This window comes from Phyllopteryx taeniolatus, chromosome 6 (genome assembly GCF_024500385.1).
Source record: "Phyllopteryx taeniolatus isolate TA_2022b chromosome 6, UOR_Ptae_1.2, whole genome shotgun sequence".
Classification (NCBI taxonomy): domain Eukaryota; kingdom Metazoa; phylum Chordata; class Actinopteri; order Syngnathiformes; family Syngnathidae; genus Phyllopteryx; species Phyllopteryx taeniolatus.
In genome coordinates, this window is record NC_084507.1 from 23,320,879 (window position 1) to 23,339,746 (window position 18,868).

The following is an 18,868-nucleotide window of genomic DNA, read 5'->3' on the forward strand; positions in this document are numbered from 1 at the left end:
CACACAAAAAAGGAGAAGAAAATGCAAAACAATACATACAGGGAGTTGAGAGGATGTCATCTTGCTTCAATTTCGTTGCAATTCTTGACTCTTTTTTTCCCCTTTTTCCGTGTTGTTCCACCGCAGAAGGAAGATTGTGGAGGGTAAGCTTTAGCCTTACAATCTTAGGACAAACACAGCAGGAAATAATCTGCGTCTCTCATTTGTTTGTGTACATTTTATTCATTCACCGGATGTGATTGGTGGCACCCCACAGTTTAGGGGATCCTTTAAAACACATGACACACAATAAACACATTTTTAGATGTGACAGCTTGCAACATAGAATAAGTACAGTGAACCGCTGAAAATCTGCATGTAACTGACACCCCCTCAAATGTTCATGATTGCCTATATTAATAGTTTAAACCTTCATTATAACCCAAACGATAATCCCCAAAACACTTTAAAATCCTGACTGCAACATTAGCCCTAAAAAATAAATGTCTTACAGATGACTTGATTCCGCAAATATGGTGTCACCTTTGCAACCTGTAAAAATACAGATTACTACTTTCCTATTAGCCAGCACTTTCGCGGCATCTTAAAGTTACAGAAAGAGCACAAAAATGTGCGTGTTAGTATTGTATCGCAGCTCCGTATGTGTTCAGCAGCACTTTGTTAGCCTAATAGCATACTTGCCTTGAGATATGAGTTGAATTCGTTCAGTGACATGTTAGGGCAACGTCGCTGTTTCACTGACGCAGACAAATTCACCGGTCCATGTTTATCTCGAAAATATTCACTGGCAAGACCCCGCCCTATTGTCGCTCTCTATTCACCATGCATACCACCACCCGCACTCTCTATTCCAGCAGTTTTTGTTAACCACTTCGTTCCTACTTTCGGTCAATCTTCCTAATTGTTTTGCTCCAAACGACTGCAACACCACAACAAATAATAAAGCTCACCTCATTCATCCCAATATCATCATTCAAAAATTTTGTGAGGGATACTGTACAGGTGCAGGATCGCTGCACCTGTTTTCAGTATCTTATGAACCTTTTATTCATCTTATGCTATGATGTAAAGTAATGTATAGTGTAAATATGGAACTATCTCACATTGCAGTTATCTGTGTACCGGTATGTATTTATTTGTTATTATTGTATTTATTTGTATTTGCTTTTATTTTGCTTTGTTTTATTATATTGTCTGCAGCCAGATTGCCATTGCAAAAGAGAATCTGTTCTCATTTGCATAAATGCAGCTTCAATAAGCTTAAATAAATAAATATGAATAAAAAACTGCTATTATGCTGGCATGCTTTTGAAGGGCTGACCTTTGACAGGATGTTGCACCGATATTGCCCCAACTTGCCCCGAGTGTTGCTGGACACACTGGGAGGGTTGCTATTGCCTTGAGTTGTGAATCAAAGTGTGCATTGCGGAAAACACCCTGCCGTTTGTTGAACTATTTTTACACAAGAGGACAGAAAGTTGTGAGTGCCAGTCATTTGATAAAGAAGGCGAGAAACACGATAGATTTCAAGAAAGAACTTGTAGCAAAGTACGGAAATAGCTCTGTCTCTCAATGCCTACTGTCTTCCGGTACCCATCAGGAGTCGTCAATAAAGGTAAAAGTGATGTTAAATGTTAATTTATCTACTTCATTATTCATTCATATTCAAGTCAATTTTGGGGGGAATGTAAAGCTATAGTTATTCTCAATAAAATCATTTTTTTTGTTAATATTTTTGAGTGTTTGGAATGAATTCATTGGCTTTACATTATTTCCCATGGGAAATATTGCTTTGGATTTTGTATGATTTGGTTTTAGTCAGACTTTCTGGAATGGATTAATCATGAAAACCGACGTCCAACTGTATGTCAAGTTTTTGCTCGTATCTCAAGACAAACAGCAGCGAAGTATCTCGAAAAACTCGCAACTCAAGGCGCTCGTATCTCAAGGCACCACTGTACACTGATATTGTTTTATTGATTTGGTAACAGTACATTAAAAACGACAACAGCAATTATGCTATTAGGCTAATGTGTTGTTTGAAGGTTTACATGTATTGTAACATCTATGCTAATGTCTATAGCATTTCACATTCTATGCATGAAACTAGTGGCCTTTCATCAGATGAAATTATATGGCTTGATTGAACATTTTGGTGTTTAAATAGATCCATCCATGCATCCATTTTCCGAGCCGCTTCTCCTCACAAGGGTCGCGGGAGCGCTGGAGCCTATCCCGGCTAACATCGGGCAGGAGGCGGGGTACACCCTGAACCGGTTGCCAGCCAATCGCAGGGCACACATAAACAAACAACCATTCGCACTCACATTCACACCTACGGGCAATTTAGAGTCTTCAATCAACCTACCATGCATGTTTTTGGGATGTGGGAGGAAACCGGAGTGTCCGGAGAAAACCCACACAGGCACGGGGAGAACATGCAAACTCCACACAGGCGGGGCCGGGGATTGAACCCGGGTCCTCAGAACTGTGAGGCAGACGCTCTAACCAGTTGTCCACCGTGCCGCTGTTTAAATACAATGTTTAATTATTTTTTGTTTTATGGGTCAAATTTATAGTTCAACAGGGAGTGATGAATAAAAAACTTGAAGCAAGCACGCTCGACCTCTTATTTGGAAAATTGTGCAAGTGAGAGTCTTCTTTGCATTTTCTCAAAGTGACAATCGTCTCCCTTTTTTTTTTAGTATGAGAGTGAGAACAGGCGCAAACGTTTTTTCATATGGTCTCTCTATAGCGCAGATTTTCAATAATCACTGGCTGGTCTGGAACGTAAATCCCGTGATGGACAGGGGATCACAGTGAATAAAAAAAAAATAAATCCCCATCTTCGACTGATTGTTGGCATCTGATTGGCGTCTGTGATTGAGCCGGAAAAAGCCACAGATGACGAACAAAACGAAAGATAAACGCTGTCTGAGTGGCATCTGCATATTTACATGATTCACTTTGAGGGAGTTGACCAAGCTTCCCTGAATGCACCGTCACCAGCCTCCAGGCTGAGGACCGGGATGAGTCCGCTTCTTCTTCCTCCTTCGTCCCGGTCAACCGGTGGGCGTGTAGGGCGTGTCGCTGTGGTAGTTGTAGTCGGGACATACCTTCTGCACCAGCTTGTAGTCGGTGCTGTGGAAGGTGATGAAGATGCAGATGACTTTGAAGGGCTTGGAGCACAACCAGGACACGTGGCTCTGGGTCTGGTCCTGAGGGCAACTCTGCGACGGGTCGTGGGCGCACAGCGAGTTCCGGGTGCCGCGTTCAACCTTCTCGTACTCCACGCGGCAGTTGAACAGCTTGCTCTCCTTGCTCTCAACTGCCGTCTGCTGCTGGACCCGGACCTCGTGCTGGTGGTGGTTCTGCTGCTGGTGATGGTGGACCTGGAACTCCACGGCCTTGGTGGGCGGTACGAGTCCCACCGACACGTTACCCTGCCCGGTGGAGTTGTGTCGGAAGTAGACGCTGAAGGTACCTGGAAATGACATATACTCTTACGTTCTTTTGCTTCAGTTCAATGGAGATTGTGCTGCTGCTTCTGTTGTGTGTGCTTTGGCCACCTGGGGGCAGTGTAATGCAGACTTGAATATACAGTACATGGAGACGGTCCCAGGTCCTCAGTAAGCCGCAGTAATATTAGCGGGTCTTCGCAGAGGATAAATAATATATGCCTGTGAGTATTGTTATACCAGTATACGTGTTGCTGTACCGTTTGTGTTACAATATCCATTGCTTAAAGGTTGCGACAACCACAATAGCAATGTTATCTATTAGCCTGTCTGTGGCGTTTTGCATTGTTTGTTAGCATTAAGTTAAGCCGACGATCATAAGGCTAAGCTTTGCGGTGGTTTTAAATACACAACGTGTAACTCTCTTTGTTTTATGTTAGGTTTGACAGTTATCTTCAACTGGGAGTGGCCTCTTTTTTGAAGAATTGTTCATTATCTGTCAAACTGTTGCTTGTTGCGAAGTTAGTTCAATTGAGTTCAATGCCACCATGAAGTAAATGTGGCTCACAAGCGAAAGCACAGAAATTGGCTGAACAAAGTTTCATACCTCGAAGAACTCGTAAATAGGTCAGTGGAATCTCAAGGCACCAATATGTCTGTACTTTCTACTCCTAACTTTGTCAAAATAAACTTGTTACTTTTTTGAACCCCCGTGGATGACGACACAACGTACAAAAGATGTAAACAGAGAGGGGGAAAGTCAACCACACTCGAGCTTGTATGTGATTCAGTGACTGACTTTTAAGCTGCAAAAACAGCAGAATGGAAGAAACAGAGTTTATTTCATTGCATTCCTTTATGATTCTGTAATAATATTTAATGATACACTACTACTTACTTTATTCAAAATGTAAGAATAAAATGGTGTTTTTTTTAGGGGATTTCCTTTTTTTGCTATGCTGTTATTGAGTTATAAGATTGGTCACGGAACAAATTAAACTGCACACATTTGAAGGTACCAAGCTGCAACTAAAGTGAAGGACCCGTGTGAAACCGTTCATCGAGCCAAAGGACAGCTACAGTACCGTTGCCGTGGTCTACGATCTTGCCGGTGATGAGCAGGTTGAGCTTGACCGTCTTGATGTTGGAGTGGAAGTCTCCCCAGCCGAACATCTTCTTGAACTTGCCCGTCTTTACGATGGGCCTCCTCTTGGCCCGGGAGCGCCCCCCCGTGGCCGAAGATGCGGACGAGTTGTAGAGCCAGGTCCACCGCTTGGAGTCTGATTCCAAGTCCTCCTCCATGTGGAAGTCCAGTTCCACCGAGGTGAAGTTGTCCTTGCCGTCCAGTGTGTGGGCCAGAAGGCGGCTGACTGACAGAGTCTGAGCTGCCTTGCTGCCGGCAGACCAGTAGGACTTGATTTTGGACTTGTCGCTATTTGCTGATCTCAAGTCAGCTCCGAGCCCCTAGATGACAAAGATGAACATCACCTTTCAACATTTTTTTTCCAAGTGTCCACAATTTAATGCGAATAGCAACATGGAAGACATTAAGCTGTTTTTTTTAAATATCCTGTTCCAAGTCACTTTCAACTATTGTGTTTGTCCTCACTTTTAACAGGAATCTCAATTTGTAAGACATTACATAATATTGTCATGAATCTATGAAAAATGTGTCTCATTACCAAGTTAATTTTGTATTTTTTGCTCCAAGTAATTTTACGTAATTGCATGTTTATGATCAGTTAACAGGATTTGCAACATACTGTAGAAGACACGACATTACATTGTAATAAAACAATGGAACATATGGCTCATTACCAAAGGCTATTTTATTTTTGTAAGTCTTGTTTTAAGGTATTGTCAACAATTGCATGTTTGTTATCACTTTAACAGGGTTAGGGTTGCACAATAAACAAAGCAAAGTACATTTTGAACATCCTGCCCCAAGCAAGTGTCAAGAATTGTCCGTTTGTCATCATTTTCAACAGGAATTTCATGGCAAAATGGCAAATTTGGCTCATCGCGTAAAGCTCTTTTTGTATTTCCTCATCAACAATGGTATGTTTGTCATCGCTTTTAACGGCAATCTGAAATCAAGGACATGACGTCACATTGTAATGGAACCATGGAAAATGTGACTCGTTACCAAAGGTTATTTTGGTGTCTTGTTCCTAGTAAATGTTAACAATTGTATGTTTTGCTCACACAACAGGGTGAAGTACCACTTGGCTTATCCAGGGTTATTTTTGCACGCCTTGCCCTGTTCCATGTCAACACATGCGCCCGCCTTCTACCATCACCCAGAAAGCGCTGATGTTCGACCAGCAATTGTATGTTTGTTATCATATTTAATAATCATCTAAACATGGAAGTTGTTGCATTACTCGTCACCCAAGGTTTTTTTTGCACCCTCTGTTCCACAATTGTATGTTTGTGGTCAGGTGGCGGCTGTGTGTTGAGCACAAATGCGACGGCAGCTTGACTTTGGAGCTTCCTCTGTCGGTGCACGTTCACGCCGCCCATCACCGCCCGTTCGCTACTGACGCTTACGGAGCGCCAAACGTCTTTGGCGTGCCGTCTAAATCAAGACGGAGGGTCTTCTCACCCCCTGGCTCGCCCGCTGAATGAGCCGCCGCCCCCGATGATGGATGAGTCATCCCCAACAATCCCGCAGATGACAGCGCCAACTACACGACGAGACCCTCGCCGCTACATGACAGCAGATCCATCTGGGCGCAGACCTTCGCCGTTTTTTGTCTTTGCCGGGCCGATCAATAGAGTGAAAATAAGGTCTTCTTTCACGCGACTGAGGTGCTTTGTGGGAGGCCGTGAGTGATCTTTCCCCGTGAAGGACTTTGTGCACGCGGACCTTTGGAGAAAGATTCCCTCCGGTTGTTTTTGAAGAGAACGGCGTGATGGACGAGCCGATTGCCGTGGCAGAAACGTGCATAGATCTTGTATTTATTTATTTTTAAAGGAATTCACCGCAGGACTTTTTAAGAGTAAAATATTTGCACTGACAAGGTGAGATGAGGTATGAATTGGAATGTTTTGGGGCTCAGCGGCGCAGTTAAACGGCGTTAATGAAGCGCGGCTTTTGTCTAACACGCGTTCCCGCTATGATGTATTATCAGAAGATAAATTCAGCAGCCGGCGTCAGCCGCAACTTTCCGCTCGGGATTTATGGTCGCCATTACGCGCTGACGTAAAGCTCCTTAAGGATGGACAAGTTCAACGAAGTGGTGTCTTACAAAGTGCCGAGCAAGCAGCTGGAAAGTGGACTCTCCTTCATTTTTACATTAAAGGGAAGACTCGTGTTTTCATACACACGCTCCGTGCTGCCTGACAATCTCAACGTGTTCATTTGTACTAAAACAACAACTTAATTAAACAGAGAAAAGACATTTGAACTTCATTGTATAGCGGCACAGCACTAACTACATATATAATATTTGATGTAAAATATTTTTACTAATACAATGAATATTTTGAATACATTATTAGAATATGTATAATATTAAAATCTCATATTTTGGAAAGGTAATATTTACAATTAAGATAGTTGGCCTTCTGAGGTGCATTGAAAATTTGAGAGAGAGCCCCATTGCAAAACAGTTTATGGCACGTGGGCCAACACTACTGATTGGGAAAGCCCTGGGCAGATGAGATTGACATGGCAACACATAGAGGCTAAAATCCGATTGGACAAAAATTCTGAGATCCGTATGCACGCACTGGAAGCAGTTCAGCCAAGAGAAATGAAGAGAGTAGATCGTTGGGGATGGATTCATTCATTTTCATGGAACAAATATTAGAATTAGATTAGTTTGTAGCAGAGAAAGCCTTGTAGGCCCTGACCATCCGTCACTGGTGAAAAGTTGTACTTCAAATGGAGTTTGGTGTAATTTTCTATTCTGAGTCATGAAAGTGATTCCGGAAGCTTTTCAGCTAAGTGGGTTAAGTCTCAACAGAGGCGCCGCCGTCACATGAAGGGATGTCGGGAAGCTGCTTTTCACATGAACACATACACATACACGCACTGTCACAAAGCTACGCACAAAATGGCTGCCAAAAGGACACAGAAGTTGCACGGGAGAATGTCCCGGAAAAAATAGGGATGGGATTTCTCCCGATACGCTGTCACACCTGCGAGTGCTTCTTCCTGTGTGTCTGGGCGACACGTAATTAGCTAGTGTGTAGAAGCACACCTGACAGGATTAGCAGCACAATTGTGTGGTGGATTAGAGCACCAACCTGTAATCCCAACTGGGAGATTACAACATACCACCAGTATGTGTGTGTGTGTGTGTGTGCGTGTGTTTGCACCTCAAGGTGATCGTGTGGTTCTGTTTAAAGGTCAGTAGTCACACCGAGATGACTTTGCCAGGCCAGGGGAGATAACGATCGCTTTGGTTTAATGATGCCGCGACGATTCTTCCTGGCCAGCGGGGGCAGTAAACAAAAGCACGATCTGTTTATTGTACACAGGAGTCGAAGGTACAGCGTTTCCCCGCTTTGTCACATATTTTGAAGTGATTCTTTTCTATGAGTTTTTACAGTAAACAAGAAAGTCTACATTTTGAGTTGCGTGCTTTTAGTGGAGTACCACAATGGCAGCACTGAGTTCAATTGGATAAGACGCAGCGTAATTAACAGCAAGAAGAAGAGGCAGAGAATGTCTCCAGCTAAACTCCAATAATAGTCATTGTTCCCACAGATCAGAGAGATATTTAGCTGTGAGAATTGTTCTCTGGTCTCTCTTGTTTGAAGGTTTATTTAGAATTACAGTAACATTGATGCTAATCTCCATTACTCGCGCTACAGTGTGTCACGTTATAGGTTAGCAATAAAATTAGAGGAATTTCATTAGAACATAACCCACATGATAAAAGGAGCTTCACTTTATTATTCAGATGTTTTTTTTTTCTTCTTAAACTATGCTTCTACTGTAAAGTAAAGCAGTCTGCCTTTGGTTTATTTTTGGGAACACCTTTTACAAATTTCAAATTTAGCCAAATATTAAATCTATATTATCCATATATAATATAAAATTACTGTATGTAATGTAGTATTTGTAATCCGTTCCAGCAACCCAAAAACACCCCCAAAAATGGGTTACATGTTTTAATTTTGGTTTATCTTATTTTCTGATTGTACAAAAACATAAAATACAAGAGAATGTAAAGAAATAAACAGGTTTTATGAAGTGTAATTACTGTAGTACTCGTGTGTTGGAAGTGTGCCTTTAAGGGGCGTGGCCTAGTGAGTGATGCCAGCTTGGCCGGTCCTTGACTGTATGTGAGCATCTGGGCGTGGGTTGTGGCCAACAGTAGCTCCTTGCAAGTGTTTTCATTTTGCATTTTTGTGTTTGACTGCTTGTCCCGTTCAATAAACGGTCTAAGGTTTTAGAACTTCTTCTGGTTTTCTGAAGTTTTTGGGTTATTACCATTAGGTTCCCCCAATAAATGTTTTCGGATTTCTACTAACTCTTTTTAAGCTTGTATGACCATTCAAAATTATTCTGTCAATTACATTCAAGTTAACTATTGTTCTATTGTTTTTACTAATTGGTGTACTTATTTTCATTTAAAATGTTTAACAATGGCGAAAGTCTGGCTGTGGAACGGATCATTTGTACAAATTATGTGGATTCCATAGAAAAAGTCAGCAAGCATCTTGTGAGCCGTTGTGAGTCGTGAGGGTGTACATGAAGGCTAGAAAAAGTTGTTTTATCGGAGAAAAGCGACAGAGACGAGCGGCAGAAATACTATTGATGGTGACAGCGGGAAACATCATCAGTTATCCGCCAGGAGACGAACAAATGATCATCTGTCACGCAAACGACCTCAAAGAAAAACACCACGTGGCAGGCATTCATGATGCTGATGCACACATTTTGTGTGCGTGCGTGTATGTATGCGTATATATATATATATATATATATATATATATGTAATTATTATTATTATTATTATTATATTATATATACATACACACACCAAAGTGCGTCAGTGGCTGTTGTTTTAGCTATGCCCTAAAAATATGGAACTCTGAAATGGTGAAAAAAGTTGAACGCTATACAGTAGATCTCCACAATTGAGTGCTACATAGTTTGCGGTCTTTGTGCATGTTTTCAGCAATTATCAAACATGTATCTGAAAACAAATCTCTTAATTCACTTTATAGGGGGTTTAAACAGCTGATTAGTGCAATGACGTGCCTTAGTTTTAAACTAAATGATTTTGCATTGAAAATTATGAATGGACAAATATTTGGCATAGCTTCTTTATTTGTGTTGACCAACAGAGTCAGTGTAAACTTTACATACAAAATCTTTAATTGATGCAAATATTTGACATGAGTGTTTTACTTGTGTAAACCAACTCAGTCATGTAAAGTTATTTTGCCTCTTAAATCTGAAATTAATGCAAATATTTTACATTTTGTTATGCCATTTAAATTGCTAAATTTATACAATATTACTTTTAATTTACACGTAACGTGCATTTTAAATCTTAAATTTATGTACATATTGTAAATCATCTTGTTATCTTGCGGGTCAAATTGACCCATATATAAAAATTATAAATAAATAAATATATATATATATATATATATATATATATATATATATATATTCCTTATCCTCAAAAGAAATAAACATTTGCATTGCATTTTTTTAACTTAATGATTTCGCATTCGGCGGCACGGTGGCCGACTGGTTAGAGCGTCAGCCTCACAGTTCTGAGGTGCGAGGTTCAATCCCCGTCCCCGCCTGTGTGGAGTTTGCATGTTCTCCCCGTGCCTGCGTGGGTTTTCTCCGGGCACTCCGATTTCCTCCCACATCCCAAAATCATGCATTAATTGGAGACTCTAAATTGCCCGTAGGCATGACTGTGAGTGCGAATGGTTGTTAGTTTCTATGTGCCCTGCGATTGGCTGGCAACCAGTTGAGGGTGTACCCCGCCTCCTGCCCGATGACAGCTGGGATAGGCTCCAGCATGCCCGCGACCCGCGTGAGGAGAAGCGGCTCAGAAAATGGATGGATGGATGGATTTCGCATTCTCCGGTTTCCTCCCACATCCCAAAAGCATGCATGAATTGGAGACTCTAAATTGCCCATAGGCATGACTGTGAGAGCGAATGGTTGTTTGTTTGTATGTGCCCTGCGATTGGCTGGCAACCAGTTCAGGGTGTACCCCGCCTCCCGCCCCAAGATAGCCGGGATAGGCTCCAGCACACCCGCGACCCTCGTGAGGAGAAGCGGCTCACAAAATGGATGGATGGATGGATGGATTTCTCATTGAAAATTCTGAATGTACACAAATATTTGGCTTTTTTTCTTTTACTTACGGTAACCAACTGGGTCAGTGTAAATTTTGCATTTAAAATCTTAAATTGATGCCAATATTTCACATAATTTTGTCATTGTCATGTAAATTTAGTTTCCTCTGAAATCTCAAAAATATTTTACACCTTGTTCTTAATTCTGTAAACCAACTCAGTCATGTAAATATGGACTTTATAAAATGTTAAGTATTTTACACGAATTTTACTTGCACTTTCCACCTAAATTTTGCATTGAAAATTTAAATGTATGTAAATATTTGACATCATCCCGTTATGTTGCGTGCCGAATTGACCCGTTTGAAAACATTGGAGAAAAAAAATGAGTAACATATCTTACTGGCCTTATTTTTTAATAAAAAAAAAATAGAGTTTGCATTGTGTTACTATATGTTTGATAATTAAACAGAGCGGGTCACATTGACCTATCAATAAACAGTGCTTCAAACAGCGGATGAGTGCAATGATATCCATTAGTTTTATCGTAAACCATTCTGTGTTTAGCTTTGCTTTTAAGTCCTCCCTCTTTTTTTTTGCTTAATTGCAATTCTCACACGCTATTAAAAAAAAAAAAAAAAAAAAGTCAATGTCCCTTCCAATAAAAAGTGTCATTATCTCTGCAATGGAACATTTTATTGCTCAAGGCTTGGACACTTCATTTGCATTTACATTTAATGCGCCACCTCTTTACCACCAGAAAGTCTATTTAAGGGTGTGTTAATATGATTCCAGGTTTTTCAGTGATGGCAGCATCCCGGGCGGGTGGGACAAGAACAGATAACACACACACACACACACACACACACACGTCCTAGTAGCTTGTTGGACAAACTCAACGCTATCTACACGCTGCTGAGCAGGAAGATAACACACATACGCTCCCGCGGTTTCAAGATAAACAAGTGCTGCCGCACTCCATACGGACCCCCAACACACACACACACACACGCATGCACACAGTACAGACTGAATACAAGTACTGGGATGCACAAAACGGCGGGAAAGACAGAGTGTGTGCGTCACTTTTCATTGGCCTCAATGCTGCAGTGCAAGTGTGTGAGACCATTCAAAGTGTGTGTGAATGGAGCACAGATAGAAGGCAATCTCAATTGGATGCTGCAATATATATATATATATATATATCCATCCATCCATCCATTTTCTGAGCCGCTTATTCTCACAAGGGTCGCGGGCGTGCTGGAGCCTATCCCAGCTATCATCGGGCAGGGGGGGGGTGTACACCCTGAACCGGTTGCCAGCCAATCGCAGGGCACATACAAACAAACAACCATTCGCACTCACATTCACACCTACGGGCAATTTAGAGTCTCCAATTAATCTACCGTGCATGTTTTTGGGATGTGGGAGGAAAGCGGAGTGCCCGGAGAAAACCCATGCAGCCACGGGGAGAACATGCAAACTCCACACAGGGGGAGAACATGCAAACTCCACACAGGCGGGGCCGGGGATTGAACCCCGGTCCTCAGAACTGTGAGGCAGACGCTCTAACCAGTCGTTAACCGTGCCGCCATATATATACATATATATATATATATATATATATATATATACACTCTATACATAAATAGTGTGTATACATTACATCTGGCAAATATTTGGCTTGATTTAAGATTGGGCCCTCAATGTGTGTTTGATGAAATCAAAAGATATATCTACCAGTGAATTACATATTAAATAAAAATTACATGCCCACACTAAATTGCTGATTTTTGGTGATGGATTTTTATTTGTATTTTTTTAAGAGGTCCAAATTAGAGTTGTGCACTTTGAGTGGATCACCATATTGTGCCACAACATAGCGGGCAGCACTGAACTCTGCTGGATGACAATTAACAGCAAGAAGCACTGCCAGGGTTTGTCCCCAATGAAAAGTTCAGCCATAGTGTTGACGTTGTTCCCATTCAGCAGAGAGAATATAAGTATTGTTGTAGGCTCTGTTTGTATGTGTTGCTGCTCCCTATGGGTTAAAGTTGCAACTGTTTGAAGGTTTAGAATGACTTAGAATTAGTACCTATTTATTATTTATTCATTTTATCATGATTAGATATTATTTTATTATTATTTTTTAGTTCTATTTGCATTATATGTCAGCTTTAAGCTAGCAGTATCATCTCAGCTACTTAAAGAAGTTACTCAGTTTTGGAGTTCCAGAAAGGTTTTAGCGGTTTCCATTAAAGGTTTAGTCCCACTGCCAAGGTTTTAGGGACTTTCATTCAGGGTTTTGGTTCCCCACTAAAGTTTTAGAAACACTACTAAGGTTTTAGGACTCATACTAATGTTTTAGGGTGTTTCAGAAAGGTTTTGTGATAACAACTAAGGTTTTAGGACACCTACTAAGGCTTTGGGGAGTTCCAGAAAGGTTTTAGGGGCTTCCATAAAGGGTTTAGGACTCCTAGTAAGGTTTTAGGGAGCTCTGCAATAGTTTTAGGACTTATGCTTTAGGCTTTGGGGAGTTCCATGATGGTTTTAGAACTCCTAATAATGTTTTAGGACTCAACTATTTGGAAACTTCATAAAATTTTAGGGGCTTCCATAAAGTGTTTAAATCCCCTTGCTAAGGTCTTAAGGACTTTCATTTAGGGTTTTCTCCCCTGCTAAGGTTTAGAACTCCTCCTAAGGTTTTATGAGATCTACTAAGGGTTTGGGGAATTCCAAAAAGGTTTTTCGAGGCTTCCATTAAGGATTTAGGTCCCCTTGCTAAGGATTTAGGACTTTTATTAAAATTTTAGGAAATCTACTAAGGTTTTAGAGCGTTCCATTAAGGTTTCCAGGCCCCCCCCCCACTAAGTGTTTGGATGTAGCTGTTGTATCAAAGTGCTACCTGAGGGCATCAGAGATGATGACAAATCAGAGTGTGTCAGAAATTCACAGGTGGACGCGGCTAATCTCCAGAGGATTCGGGGGCACAATTACCAGCGTGACCTCACACTCGTGATAAGTGAGGGGAACCGGTTTGAGACGAAGACCAAGAAACTAGCCGGCACTTTTTAAGGTAGCCACAGGAGAAAACGCATAATCACACTTTTTTCACACTGGGTTCAAAGAAGTTGGGAGGTTCCCGTTGGGGAAAAGTGATGGTCAGGAGAAAATGTGATGTACATGAGTTGTGATCTATGCTCTTCGCAGCGGCGGGCAGTGCATTTGGTACGTTGGATTTACCCGACTGAATCCTCTTCTTAATACCACCTCTATCAGTGGCAATTACAGAAAACATCAATATTAGATGAAAACTGAAGCAGTTCACAATGAATATTTATCTAATAATACGACAAATACATAAAACATTTTAAACGAAACAAAATACTCACCAGAGATGCTGATTACTAAATATATTCCTGTGTGCAGATCGCTACAGATGTGTTTTGCTCGTCAAAGTTGGCTATAACAAGTTTCGCTCTGACAAAGCAATCAGAGGATGAGAAAATGCCTAAAATACGTCATGGAGGGCCAGTTCGCTGGCTCTGTGAGGACAAATTTGGAATCTGATTGGTTAAAGCAGTTCCACTGCGAATGCAATGACCCCCCCATGTATTTTAGTTTGTCATTCGGGAATTTGCCTCGTCGCAAATATTTTTTGGCAACCTCAAAGAACTACGTTGAAGAGAGGGGAGGAGCTTCATTTAGTCATGCCATAGTTTGTCGAATAGAAAAATGTGCTATGGTGCCCTTTTGTGGCATTTATATGCAATTACTTGTGTAATTTCGCTATTCGCGGCAGGGCTCGGTCCTTAGCCACGCAGGAGAAAACTCTATTGTTAGAGTTACTGTACATGGGCCAGCACTATTGATTCTGAAGGCTCTGGGCACATTACATTGACATGGCAGCACATACAAGCTGAAAAAAATAAATAAATAAATTGAACATGCACACACAGGTATTGGGCGCAATGGAGCTAAGAGAACAGCTGCAAAATGAACAGAAAAGACTATTGGGAATAAATTAATTTCTGGAACAAATATTAGAATTTAGGTTGTAAACGTAGGTTAGTCCTTCTGATAGTGTTCAGGCCACCAGAGAAGGCCTGGCTGGCCTTGACTCCCGACCACTTGTTCTTCAGGAATTTAGGATGTGGCAATCAATGAGTTTCTTAGCGGCGGTGTGTAGCGTTAAAGGGGGTGGCGGCACGTACGGACGGTTGGGGGGTAAATGATTAGCGAGCTTAGCCAGCTGTGAAATTGAGTTTATGCTTTTCAAGACGGCAAATTCAATTGGGTAATGGGAATGAAGTTGTAGAGAATAATTAATAGTAATTGACTTCTTTCCATCACTATGCAAATTAAACACTGATAACGCTGCGGGAGCTTTTTAAGTGAAGTTTTTATGTGGATTACGGCCGCTGTTCTCCACCGATTGCTTTGTTGACACATTCATCAGCGCAGGCGGGACGGCGGGGCGGTGGGGTTGTCGGCGCACGCGGGATTAAAGCAATTTGCTTGTCACACACTGTCATGGCGGATACTTTTTTTTTTTTTTTTTTTACATTTTCCTCCCGCTGCTGTTTTCTATTTTTTTTTTAGGGAGAGGCGGGGTTAGTCCAAAAGCAAACATATCATAGCTTGTGTTATTGTTTCATCACTGCGACAACCAATCACAATCGTTTTCGTAACAACGTTGAACATTTTCGATGATACTGACGGAAAATGTATACAATCATCCATTCATTTCTGTACACTGTTGTGATAACTGTAACTGTAACTTGCTTAATACTGACTGATTTGAGTATGTTTACGGCTGGGGGATCGTCTCTGATTAAATGAGAGGATGACCATGTCAGACAAGACCATCTTCCTCAGATAAGAGAAAACTATGACCAAAGGTTGTAGGTTCCCTCTAAAGTTTGGTACTGCTGCCATGGTTTTAGTACTAGCACTAAGGTTTTAGGGACTCGCATTAAAGAGTTTAGGATCCCCCATTAGCATATTTACTTCTGTTTATATTCATCTCCTGTAATCCAGCCGTTTACCGCCACCAATGTATTGTATATATTTGTAAAGTACGTGTTTCAATGAGTAGTGGTGGAAGAGGATCTCGCCGAGCTTGTCTGTAAAATCCAGGTTTGAGATTAGCACAGGTTCTTATGAGCACAAAGATAAGGTGCTGAATCTCAGCTTGTCACGTCGCTTATGTGGAAGAGAAGTCGTCGGACAAGTTTAGGCACCCGACACTCAATCGGAGTATGTATCACGGTAGGTAGCAGCAAGTGTGTGTCGCGACGCAGTTCACGGAGTGAATGACAAACGGCATGTAAAAAAGACACTGGTGTTCAATTCAAGCCCTGTTATGAGTCAGTGACGCGCACTGCGCATTTCTTAGTTGTAGAGCTGGAAATATATTATTATTTTGCCATCCAAAGCCACATCTAATTTTCTTTGTAATTGTTTTATAGTTTGAGATGTCACAAAGGCAAAAAACATTAGCATCAAATTCATTGTTGTGCTAGACACATTTCACAAAAAGTTTGTTTTCTCCCCATTTTCATTAGAAACCGGTGTTTTGAGTGAAACCAACCCATGTTAAATTGTTTTTTTTTTCTGGTGAAAGAATTTAATCTAGTCTTTCTTTTGCTAGGTCCGGTGCTTAGATTGTCACGGAACACAATATTCTGTGGGTCTTGTAAGATGAGCCGAAATGCTCTGAAACACTTGGCAGTGAATGAGTTAAGGTTTCCGGTCTTCCAGTGAGTGTTTTGGGTGCACCAGTCCTGAAAATCTATCTCCTGTATGTCATCATATCTGTGTCTAAAAGGTTTAGAAATTCCACTCAGGTCTTAGGTCCCCCACTGAGGTTTTCAGTCGTCCAAGGATTTAAAATTGACTGAAGGTTTAGGTCCCTTGCTAAGATTTTTAGGACTTTCACCAAGTGCCTTCTCCCAAAGGTTGAATTCAATATGTGAGGCGTCGTTTGACTCTGTTAACATGACTAGCACCTAAAACACGTTACAAGCAAAGTTATCTTAGCATTAGCTACCGGAGAACTACACATTGTAGCTGTAATGCTGTCCAAAACATCATCATTTGAAGTTTAATTTGTCATTCTTCAATTAAAAGAAAAGTTTATCAGAGCTATCTCAGCATTAGCCTGGGAAAAAAAATTATAAAAAAAATTACACGCTAGCATTAGCCTTGGAAAAACAACAACGCACTGGACCTGTAATGATGTCAAAGAACTTGATTAATTAAAGTCAAAGTCATTTTTCCTCAATTAAAATAAAAGTTTGCTATTAGAAATAGCTCAGCATTAGTCATAGAAAACTACACATTAGGCCTTTAAATGTGTCCAAAACGTGATCGTTTCAAGACTCATTTGTTTTTCTTCATTTAAAATCAAAGCTATCGCAGTTAGCTTAGCATTAGCTAAACGAAAACCTTTAATGATGGCCACATGATTATTTCAAGTCGAATTTGTTTGTCTCTAATTAAAATCAAACTTTATCACAGATAACTTAGCATAAGCCTCGGGTAAAATACACTTTGGGGCTCTAATGATGTCCAAAACATCACAGCAAGCTTAGCAATAGCTTTGGAAAACTATACATTGGACCTTTTCAATGGTGTCAGAAAATCGAGTATTAATTATTATAATTTTTTGTGTGTGTGTGTGTTTTTCTTCAATTTAAATCAAATTAACACAACAAGCTATAAAAAAAAAACTCTAAGTTGGACCTTTTTAATGGCGTCAGAAACTTAATTATGTACATTTCTAATGTATTTTCTTCTTCAATTTAAAAACATTTATCACAGCTATGGAAAAACTATACTAAATTGGACATTTTAATGGTCTCAGAAAGTCAATTATTTACATACTTACGTGTTTCTTGAATTTGAATCAAATTTATAACAGCTAGCTTCGGGAAAACTGCACATTGGACCTTTTTAATGGTGTCAAAAACTCGATTACTTACAGTATATTTCAATGTTTTTGTCTTTAAATCACAATGTATTACTGTTAGCTTTGGGGGGGGGGGGGATATTGGACCTTTTGAATGGTGTCAGAAACTCAATATATTTCCATTTAAATCACATTTATCACAGCTAGCTTCGGGAAAAGTACACTGACTGAACCAGAACACATTGATTATTTCAAGTCTAATCTGGTTTTCTTCAACAAAAAGGACCGTTTGAGGAAAAATGTTGCGAAAAGATGACAACGAATGAGGCCAAATCGGAGTTAATATGCGGTAATATGTGTTAACTTGCTCACCGGAGAGATGATTGACAGCAGGAGCGCCCAGCAGCACCATGTGGTCGGCATGTTGGGACCACCGAGCGTCTCGCCTGGTTTCAGCCCAGCCGTCGTCCTCTGATTCGGGGAAGACAAAAAAGCCCCCTCCCCAACAAAAACGTCCTGCTGACCCAACTTGAAATAAAGTGCAGGGGGGCGTCCCGAGGTAGAATGATGACGATGATGATGAGGGTTTCCTTGGTTGAGCGGGGCAATGGGTGTTGCGTTCAGGGTCGACGCTGCGCTGTTTGTACTTGAGAGCGTCAAGTGTGGAGGGGATGCTTTTATACCCGCACGCAGGGATGCAGGATAGGAGTTGGGGAGGGGTTTAAAAAGGGGGGCTAGTCAAGCACTTCGGAGAATTTAGGGTGTCGTCACGCTGCCCTCAAGCGGCCCCCCGCTAAACTGCAACTGATTTCGGTATGAGAAACAAGAAAATGCTTGACTTGCTTCCATTCGATGAAATAAATACCAACATTTACCCAAAAAAAAATGGTCAAAGTAAAATGAATGCATGAAGTGTTCAAAAAGGGAGAATAAAAATAGAATAAATAATTAATTAAAATGAAAATAATTATGATAATAAATATATATATAAAAAATTGTACAAAATAAGGTCCAAATACACTAATAATAGGTATACAAACATAATTATAAATATCAATGTCAAAATAGTTTACGATAACAGATTTACAAATGTAAAATGAATAAAATAGAATATCATTCATTTTAAAATAAAATACAAAAAATACAACAATATTATGTATGAGCGAACATATAATAATTTACCAAAAACGCATGTAAGATGAAAAGAACAAAT

The 18,868-nt window shown here is 40.6% G+C and overlaps 1 protein-coding gene across 1 annotated transcript; it reads right to left on the minus strand.

The window, feature by feature from the left end:
* Positions 1-1,940: 1,940 nt before the first annotated feature.
* On the minus strand, positions 1,941-18,485 carry LOC133480055 (neurexophilin-1). The gene is made up of 3 exons (XM_061777705.1): positions 18,028-18,485; positions 4,544-4,922; positions 1,941-3,484 (listed from the first exon to the last, which is right to left on the minus strand). Exons 1-3 carry the CDS (start codon positions 18,076-18,078, stop codon positions 3,063-3,065), a joined length of 852 nt encoding a protein of 283 aa, XP_061633689.1. The 5' UTR covers positions 18,079-18,485; the 3' UTR covers positions 1,941-3,062.
* Between the last annotated feature and the right edge of the window lie 383 nt (positions 18,486-18,868).